Source organism: Raphanus sativus, chromosome 3 (genome assembly GCF_000801105.2).
Source record: "Raphanus sativus cultivar WK10039 chromosome 3, ASM80110v3, whole genome shotgun sequence".
Lineage (NCBI taxonomy): Eukaryota > Viridiplantae > Streptophyta > Magnoliopsida > Brassicales > Brassicaceae > Raphanus > Raphanus sativus.
In genome coordinates this window covers 14637335-14648299 of record NC_079513.1, presented here as the reverse complement: position 1 = coordinate 14648299, position 10965 = coordinate 14637335, and the positions used below count along the sequence as shown (strand labels likewise).

The window sequence follows — 10965 nt, the reverse complement described above, 5'->3', positions numbered from 1 at the left end:
CTCATATATATCTTAATAGGTATAAGTTTAAGTTACCTCAAGCTCATGTTTCAACTCTCGCAAGTTGCAATATGTAGCCAACGAGCAAGGCTGTCAAATCGTTTTCAATCGTATCCTTAACCCTCGTGCACTTCTTTTTGTGATCATTAAGTCTCTTTTGTACTGTTTGCTCTATTATCAAGACTCTTGATCAAATATCACCAAAAAGTCTCGGGTGTTTCTGGACTTGTTTGGGGATTGTTCACCACAATCGCACTAAACCGTAAACGCATAAGATTTCTGCTGGACTATAAAACGACACGAAAAGATTCAGTATTACTGGAAATGTTGAATATTCTAAATTATGACTAAGAGTTTATGTTATATAACAAATTTAAAATATGTAACTAAATAAATAGTTTTTATCTGTTTCATAAAAAAAAATCGTTTTGGAATTCTATTAGATTGAGGTAAAAGGTTATAGCGAAGTTGTTGCTAAATATATTTTGAAACATTAAAATATAAATGTAAGATGTAGCAAGGAAGTAATATGCATTTATTGAGAGTGTCTCGTTCAAGTTCCATGCATGTTTCCCTTTCTCTCTTTGTAAAGACAAAAGGCCACCAAGGGTTAAATTCTAAGGTGGGGGCTAGATATCAAAAGCTTTCTGGACCAACGTCTCTCTCTCTCTCTCTCTCTCTCTCTCTCTCTCTCTCTCTCTCTCTCTCTCTCTCTCTCTCTCTCTCTCTCTCTCTCTCTCTCTCTCTCTCTCTCTCTCTCTCTCTCTCTCTCTCTTCTCTCTCTCTCTCTCTCTCTCTCTCTCTCTCTCTCTCTCTCTCTCTCTCTCTCTCTCTCTCTCTCTCTCTCTTTTTTTTCGTTCCAACTCTATTGGATGCATCAAACGCGTCTTCAGACCACAATCCCTTTTAATTTTTTACTTCAAAATTTTCGTTGTGCATGTTTCAAATAGAATGGAATCTTTGCCATTGGAACGAGAAAATGTCATCATGGCTACCTATTGCTGACCAGCAATTTTCGGCTCTATATATATACACATACGACTTTATGTATTTATAGATTTAATTATAATACAGAATTGAATGCCTTTCTCAAAAAAAAATTATAATACAGAATGGTCCAATTAAAATTATATTTACCATTACCATCCGAAGATTTATAATGTGATGAGTGGTTACATGACCAAGGTGATGATGATGACGACATTAATGAAAAGGAAACAAAACATCTAGCGGTGGCGTTATATATATCACATACTTGATCTTGCAGAGAGTAAGACAATAGCTAAGCTAATCTTTAAGACCTTCATCCCATTAGTAAGAAAAGAAACACCATGCAGCCTTAAGCTATATCCCTTTCTTTTCACAGACCTGACCTTTCATGCATAGCTCTTTGAATTCTCATAAGATTACCAAATATATACAATAGAAAACATCAAAAGTTTTATAAATATTTTATAACAGAATACAAAAATTAATGGAGGCTGCAAACGTTTACACACAAGATGGCACCGTGGACCTCCAAGGCCGTCCCGTCCTCGCGTCCAAGACCGGCCGTTGGAGAGCTTGCTCTTTCCTTCTTGGTATTTTAGTTTACTATATTAAAAAGTATATTAATTGGTTTCGTTTTATTAATTCACAAGCTATACATAGTCTTGTGTGTGTGAGAAGGGTATGAAGCGTTTGAGCGGATGGCGTTTTACGGAATAGCTTCGAACCTGGTGAATTATTGACAACAAGACTTCATGAAGACACGATCTCTTCGGTTAGAAATGTGAATAATGGTCCGGTGCCGTTTGGATCACCCCGATCGCCGGAGCTTACATCGCCGACTCATACATCGGTCGCTTCTGGACTTTTACTGCCTCCTCTCTCATCTATGTCCTGTATTTCTACATTCTCTTTTTTTTCGGTGGTCAAAACATAAATTAAATTAACTAAGCAACGATTATTTATAATTAGACCAAGAAAAAAAACGATCATTTATAACCTCTAGTAAAAAGAACGTGTCCTATTCGCGTTTTGGACGTCGATCAGATATGGTCCGTGAACAGTTATCCGAAGAAGACACTGCCAAACAAAATATAATATATTTTTTGTCCCACTGGTTATATCTATCTTATTAAAACAGAAACATTATAACTTCTTCTAGGTGGATTTTTTAAGTTGGACATCACATTATTATTCTTAGTCTAACCTTTCATTTAAATATTTCCTTAAGAGTTAGATATCAACCATCTATTAATTAACTCCACAATAAGATCTATGTCTTACATTATATACATCTATTAAACAAAATATCTATTCTTTTCGTTAGAGTATACTCACATTATCATATTTATATTATATCATAGTACAAATATAACAATCCTTCTCTTTTATTATAGTCAAATGAATACAATAAACCTCTCTTTTATTATAGTCAAATGAATACGATAAATGTCTCCAATATTTACACGAGTTGAGTTATTAAAAATAAAAATATAAATAGATAGAAATAAAAATAAATATTACACATGTTATTAAAAATATAAATATTATTACACGAGTAGGTTGACAAAAATTACAAAAATTACACGAATCTTTAGCCAGTCATTATACAACTAAACCAAATGATTCAGTTAACCAAATAACTCTCAACCTACAATATCGGATTTAAAAAACAATTATTTGGCATCAAATACTGATGAATCTTTAAATTTTTAAATAGCTTGATACATAACTTTTAAAACTCAATACTAAAGATATCAGAATATATTTTTTGATTCTCAAATAATCGAGGTTACTTTGAATATACACTGAATAGAATATACTAACATATATTCTTATTTCAAAAAACATCAATTTATACTTTAGCCAGTCATTACACGAATTGATTCAATTAATCAAATAACTCTCAACCTACAATATCGGATTTAAAAAACAATTATTTGGCATCAAATATTGATGAATCTTTAAATTTTTAAATAGCTTGATACATAACTTTTAAAACTCAATACTAAAGATATCAGAATATATTTTTTGATTCTCAAATAATCGAGGTTTACTTTGAATATACACTGAATAGAATATACTAACGTATATTCTTATTTCAAAAACATCAATTTATACTTTTAAAAAAAATCGATTATTGAAAAACCTCTTCACCAAGTTGAGTCTACTATACCTAAAATCTCGGTTACAATCAAATATTCACAATCAAATTGCCAGATTTGAAAAATCATGAATATGGAAAACCTTCTTCTCCAAGTTTATTCTACTATACCTAAAATCTCGGTGTCAATAGATTTTGTATTTATTATATCTAACTTAATAGGTTAGAAAATATTCAATTCCTCCCACTTAAAATGTGTGTACAAGTACTTGCCTTCGTATTTATCATTGGACATTCACAAACCATTCAGAAAAAACTCCCAAAAAGCACAATGTCAAAACCAAATCGTATTGTTTGATATTATGTTAGTGTTTTCACCATACGGTTATATCTCTAATACACAAATGAAAAACTATTAATAGAAAAAACAGTTTTAACATTTTTCTTAAACAATGAGAAAACTCGAAATTATATAAAACCATATTATGTGAAAAGGACAAACTTCAAATTATATTAACTATTATAGAATATATGTTATGTGTTAAAAATAAAAAACAAATCCGCGCGGTCGCGCGGGTCATGATCTAGTATATTAATAAAATTAAAGATAATTTCTATAGTTATTTTTCTTTTTTGCTAAAATTCGGATAATTGCTATTGTTAATAGCGTGGTTTGTCTTTGGTTTTTTCTTCCCTATGTACATGGAAAATTTTGATCCTTGTAAATAATATCGTCTACATAATATATATATATATATATATATATATATATATATATATTCGATCAAAAATATATATACCATGTAGAGGATATTATTTAGAAGGATCAAAATTTTCCATGTACATAGGAAAAAAAATATATTATTATTTAAATACTATAGACTCATTCTGGTTTCTTCCATAAATAAAAATAAAAATTATAATATCTTACATGCATATATGTATAAACTCATCATTTTGGATAAAGATTGTTTGGTAAATATATATGTTAATTTAAGAATAAGTAGCAATGAGTATGTATATATATTAATCTTTATACAGTCCATTTTAAGTAAACTAAATTAAGATCCACACTTTGCGCATAATAAATATTATATATATACAATATTGTTGTCTACTTTTATTTATTTGCTTTTCATTGAAGATTTATGAAATAATAACATAATATATATTGTATAATTGAAAAGTAAAAAAAATACTATATATATAATTAAATTGGTGATATTTAAATCAACAATTATTATTGTTTATTTATAATCATCTTATGATAAAATCCAAACAATTATTTTTATTTATTTTCTATGATAGATAATTAAATTTAAATAATATTAAAATAGATATATATTATATTTTAATATTGACTATTTATTAAATGAAACTTCTTACTCATATGATTTTATGATTATTTATATCTTCTTATAAAAAATTTTATATCATTGATAACAAAATTTTCAAAACGAGACTTCTAATAGTTTTAGTAATTTAAATTTTTTAAACAAATTTGATGCAAATTTGAAATTAAAATATTAAATTCTTAATATTTTTTTAATGAGATCAAAATTTATATATTTAAATATTTATATGGTATAGTTTAGTTTAAATGATATAAAATAGATATATATCTTAATATGAATACTTACTAAATGATACTTTCTATTCCTGTGGTTTAATGATCATTTAGGTCTTGTTATAAAAAAATTAAATCACATCAAAAAATATTCAATGTAAGATTTTTGGCAGTTTGATTAATTTTATATTTTTTTAAAATTCAAATATAACATATACATAAAATAATAATTTTTATTACATAGTTAATGTGACTGTCTAATTTATTCTACTTAAACAAAAATTATAGAGGATAAATAAATTATTATCAAAAAAGTTTATTCAAAATTATTAATTTTCATGTTAATTTGAGTAGCATTAGGTAATTCCATAGTTTTTTTTTAAAGAAATAAAAAGCATATGTTTTATACAGTAATAATTATTATGAATAATTTAGTGAAAAGTATAGTATATAATAGATAGACTAACCTACTTTTTAAAGATTCTAAAAATTATTGTAGTGATAGCACATGGAATAACTAAAAATATGTAATGTTTCTCAAATAATATATAAGGGATTTTTTTGAATTAAACAAAAGGAAAGTTTGTTTCATATAGCAAATGGTTTCTTACAACATCTTGACGGCTGTTGGCAGCACTAATGTGACTTTTAAATTAAATCTGTTGTTATAAAGAATTTTTCATATTTTGTGAGTTACTACAAAACTAGAATACTTTTCCTATCACTTTTTTTTTGGTGTAAACTTTTTTTTTTGTGTAAACTTTTCTTATTACTTGGTATTTATATACAGATTTTAAATAACCACAGGCTTGAGGTGGAACACGTTTCTCTGCGTCTAAAATGTAAACGACGTGTCATAATTTAAGCAACTAGTTGATGAAAGCTAACTCCGTTTTATTTTATTTTGAGTTTTGGTTTATGTTGATCGTTCAGACATTGGTACGTACGTTTCATCAGTTGTCTTCCCCACATCTTCAAGAAGACGCACGATTTCCACTATACTTCAGTTTTATTGGTTTAGCAATGAACACATATCTTATCCGCATCCATAGAAAATTAAAAGGAAGACTTATCAAACCCAATCAAGAAATGACTTTTGCTAGATCATCTTCTTCTTATATATATATATATATATATATAAAGGAAAAAGAAACTCAATAACCAGTCAAAATCCATATATATATATATATATATATATATATATATATATATATAAAGGAAAAAGAAAACTCAATAACCAGTCAAAATCCAAGTCAAATGATTTGATTTGTTGTCTATTAAGACATGACTCGTGAAGTGCCTTCGACCTTTTATCTGCACGTACTTGCTAGGATTTCAAACTGTTTCAAACGCCAAGTGTATTAAAATGCATTATTTTATTTTCTTCAATTTTATCAAAAAAAAAAATTTTTGGTCAAATTTTTTTATCAAATATTTACATTAACAATTTACAAGGAATTCGGATTCAACATCGCAGATGATTGCTTACAAAAGAAAAAAAACATGAACACACACAAAATTATAACACAAATGTCTAGAGGTTATGAGATCTGAATCATGTTTTTGTTTGTAGGGGATGATTCTCTTAACAATGGCGGTAACGGTAAAATCCTTAAGACCGACATGCGCAAACGGGGTATGCAACAAAGCATCCTCTTTACAAATAGCATTTTTCTACATGTCTCTCTATACCATTGCCATTGGAGCTGGTGGAACAAAACCGAACATTTCCACGTTTGGAGCGGACCAATTCGACAATTACAGCCTTATAGAGAAAAAGCAAAAGGTTTCATTCTTCAATTGGTGGATGTTCAGCTCTTTCTTGGGTGCATTATTCGCGACATTAGGGCTTGTCTACATCCAAGAGAATGTTGGGTGGGGTTTAGGTTATGGTATCCCTACAGTAGGACTCTTGGTTTCTCTCCTTGTGTTCTATATCGGCACACCATTTTATAGACATAAGGTCATCAAATCAGACAATTTGGCCAAAGATTTGGTTAGAGTCCCTATCATGGCATTCAAAAACCGAAAGCTTAACTGTCCTAGTGCCGTTTTGGAGCTTCATGAGCTTGACTCACATTATTACAAAAGCACTGGGAAACATCAAGTTCATCACACTCCCATATTCAGGTCAGTGTTGTCAATATGAATTAATATTTTACTTTCATATTTAAATCTACTCCCTCAAATTATGTTTCTAGATAAACTGGATATTTTTATTTTTTGACATGTTCATTAAACAAGATGAAAAAGGTAAAAGTGGATGGTTGTAGTTTGATCCTTGACCATTGACAAGAGTTATAAACTCCCAATAGGAACCACTCGAAGAATCTACCCAAATTAATGGTGCTCTTGTCTCTAGTGGGTAATGACGTGGAACATATGCAATGTTGATTATATCATGGTACCCTTGACTCTTGCTTAGAATATTTTATTGGATGGTAAGCAGTTTTACAAAAGAAATATTTTATTGGATGGTCCTCAAATCCCACCTTCTCCACGTTAATGATTTCTCCAATATCGTCCCACTTTAATGTCTTGGCAGCACAGCATCATTGCAAAGATAACTTAGTATAGAAAACTTAAGATAACTTAAGAATATTTTTATGTTAGTAGCTTTACTTGTTGGCATATGTATATATATATGAAGTATTAATGGCTAAAATAAGTCTATTACATTAGTACAAACTTCTATATCTAAAATGTTCACCTTTTAATCAAAGCTTTTTTTTTTGATCAAAAATCGAAGCTTATTTCTAGGCATATTTCCTAGAAAAATCTTGGAGTAGACAAGACACAAAGTAATTTTAAATGATTTGGCTTTTGCTATCACAGGTTCTTGGATAAAGCGGCCATTATGACATGTTCGGGAGAGTTACCTTGTACAGTGACAAAAGTGGAAGTGGCAAAGCGTGTGCTAGGGCTTACCTTAATATGGCTTGTCACTTTAATCCCAAGCACCTTATGGGCACAAGTGAACACTCTCTTCGTCAAACAAGGGACCACCCTGGACCGAAAACTCGGATCCCACTTCCAAATCCCTGCGGCTTCGCTGGGAAGTTTTGTTACACTCTCAATGCTTCTTTCAGTGCCAATGTATGACCAATACTTTGTTCCCTTCATGCGCAAGAAAACCGGAAATCCTAGGGGGATCACTATACTCCAAAGGCTAGGGATAGGGTTTGTGATCCAAATTGTTGCAATCGCGGTTGCTTCAGCGGTAGAGGTCAAGAGGATGCGAGTGATAAAGGAATTTCACATAGCTAGCCCGAAAAATGTTGTGCCTATGAGCATTTTCTGGTTGCTCCCTCAGTACTCACTTCTAGGCATTGGGGATGTGTTCAACGCGATTGGTTTGCTTGAGTTTTTCTACGACCAGTCACCTGAGGAGATGCAGAGCCTTGGAACGACGTTTTTTACGAGTGGGATCGGTCTTGGGAACTTCTTGAATAGCTTCTTGGTGACTATGGTTGATAAGATCACGAGTAAAGGAGGAGGGAAGAGTTGGATTGGGGATAATTTGAATGATTCAAGGCTAGATTACTATTATGGGTTTCTATTGGCGATTTCGATTGTCAACATGGGTTTGTTCTTGTGGACAGCTAGCAAGTATGTTTACAAGAGTGATGAGATCAAAGAGTTTAGTGGAGGATGCGTTGAAATGGAGGCCAAAGCCTTAGACACATCACCTCTTACTATCCAACTATAACTATGCGATACATGTATATATGGTTTTCAAGAAAATTTGTAAGTTGTGGTATTCTGATAACATGATATGACGAATAAAACTTTAGTGTTTATTCTAAACAATCAATTAAAATTGGAAGAATGAAGCAATTACTCAAGTTCTATATATGGTGGGTTTGTTCTGCTTGTTGAACACAAATCGATTCCCATTGATTACATTGAAGAATGCACATGATCCTGGTTTGAGAAAAAGCTGGTTAATTGCTTAAAAACCAACGAGCATGAGAGCATCTGCCTTAAGATTCAACCAACGAGAAAAACTATTGAACAAGCTACCTTTGAAACTCTTATCTACTAAATATGGTTAGACTTAATCAAGTTTCCATATCATTATTAAAATGCACACGTTTGAATAGTGTATTGCTTTAGGACAAGGGATAATCAAGTGTCATTGTATGAAGCAACCGTGACATTGGAACAACCCATACCATCAGACTATTAAGGACTCTATTTTTAAAGCCTGATAAGCTTTTCAACCACAAAAGATCTAGTCAATGATCTTCAAATTATGTACAATGTTAATTGTTAGGCGTTTGAATATTTTAATCTGACTATTGAGTCTGACATTTATCTAACAGTTAGGGATAAGAATTTACCCAGTTTGAGAATATCTCCAGCATCAGAATGTATATTTTAGTAGTTCTGTTCACAAATAGTACTGTCGTTTAAAAATTTCCACAAAATTAAAAATTTCAATATATCCAAATAACAAGTTGATCTTTAGCAATCTTTTTTATTTCTATTTGTTTAAACAATATATAGGTTTAGATATTAGATATTTCTTATTAGAAAATAGAACATTCATTTGATAAAGTACCTGATGTCGTAGTAGGACCCGTTTTCTGTTACTAATTAAATATGTCAATAATATTTTTAGGCTATAATAACACGTATATTTGGATGATAACATGTCTTGATCAATTATTTGGCATCCATTTGTTACTTTGTCTAGTTTCTTACATTAGTTTTATTTTTTCTTATATAAAACAAAGCAAATTCCTAGCGAACATTGTTTCCATGAATCTGGTCAGCAATAAGCTGGACTGATTACTCGTAAGCTACAGAAACCCGAAATTAAAATTATATTTAAATCAAATTAAATGAATTAGTGATAATGCACAGCTGACACTTCACCCAACTAATAAACACAATACGAACAGATACAAAGCCAGCTATCACAAAAAAAATTGATGCAGGTAGTTTCTTTATAGAATTAGTATTATTAGTATATGTTGCTTGATTCTAGAAAAAAATCTGTTTAAGTATGCATGTCTCATTAATTGAATTTGGGCTTCAACTGCAATATATCATGTGTACAGTTCACAAGATTTAATCAATGGAATGAATATAGCGTTTATATTTTTTGCTAAGAATGGAATATCGAGTCTTTTATCGATATATATAAGAAAGAAAATAAATAGACTTCTACTCACATTTTATGGAACTGGACTTCACTCTACAGGTCTGAAACAAAACCTTAACCTCATCTAATTTTCTGTTAAACAATATAAATATACATTTGCTCGATTAATGATAGGCTTTTTAAACCTTCCTCCCTTACATTTATTTAGTTTTTGTTAATCACCGGACCATAAATTATCGCAATAAATTATGTATGTGTGTGTGTGTGTGTTTGCATAATGATTCAAGTAAATTTCAACCGAAGTAGGAGTTGTGCTCATTTTCAATGTCTCCGTATGTTGGTTGAGAGAAAACACAAGAAGACGGAGGAGGCGGAGGGGGATGAGCCGCCGAAGGTTGCGGCGGAGTTGACGGTGTTTGTGGTGGTGGTGCAATGACGGAGACGCCGGCGGAGTTATGAAACCCGGCGGCGACATGGGAGTTGGAAGGTGCGATCAAAGTAGCGACCGCTTCTCGTTGCTTGTACTTGAGAATCTCTGATCGTATGGCCGTGAGCTCGACTTGTAACGCTTGAACTTGTTGTTGTAGAGCTGAGATTGCTCCCATGCATCCGTACACCGGATCTCTTAGCCTTACGTTGGCTTCATACACAAGGCTATTCGCCGCATCTGCTCTCTGGCTTTCCGGTACTTAATATGATAACTACTATGTAAGTTAGATAAGTCCTAATATTAAGGAGATAATGATGTAACTATGTATATTCCCTAGTAGATTAGGATGATCTCGTATGTATATATACAGGCTATTTGGCCATACTCAATGACAACACAATACAATTACAAACTGTTATATGGTATCAGAGCCTAAGATATTTTGACCTAGTTTTTTTCTCTAAAAACATCGTGCTTCTTCTTTGAAAAGCATGGCAGATACTACTTCTACGTTATCATCTACATCTACTCCTGCTACTACTTCTCCTACGCCTGCTACTACTCTTACGCCAAACTCCTCTCCGTACTACTTGCATCCGTCTGATAATCCCGGTGCTCTCATCACCTCTGTTTTGCTTAATGGAGATAACTACTCTGAGTGGTCTACAGAACTCTCTAATTCTATTCAAGCCAAGCAGAAATTTGGTTTCCTGAATGGATCTCTACCCAAACCGACGACAGAACCTGACCTCTCTAGGTGGCTTGCG

The 10965-nt window shown here is 31.6% G+C and overlaps 2 protein-coding genes across 2 annotated transcripts; one reads left to right on the top strand and one right to left on the bottom strand.

Moving 5' to 3' along the window:
• The first annotated feature begins 1262 nt into the window (after positions 1–1262).
• On the top strand, positions 1263–8509 carry LOC108847773 (protein NRT1/ PTR FAMILY 5.1). Its single transcript, XM_057004602.1, has 4 exons — positions 1263–1580; positions 1651–1884; positions 6232–6788; positions 7494–8509. Exons 3-4 carry the CDS (start codon positions 6235–6237, stop codon positions 8365–8367), a joined length of 1428 nt encoding a protein of 475 aa, XP_056860582.1. The 5' UTR covers positions 1263–1580; positions 1651–1884; positions 6232–6234; the 3' UTR covers positions 8368–8509.
• Positions 8510–10061: 1552 nt separating this feature from the next.
• LOC108845268 (LOB domain-containing protein 15-like) lies at positions 10062–10373 on the bottom strand. The gene has a single exon (XM_018618504.1). It carries the CDS (start codon positions 10371–10373, stop codon positions 10062–10064), a length of 312 nt encoding a protein of 103 aa, XP_018474006.1.
• Between the last annotated feature and the right edge of the window lie 592 nt (positions 10374–10965).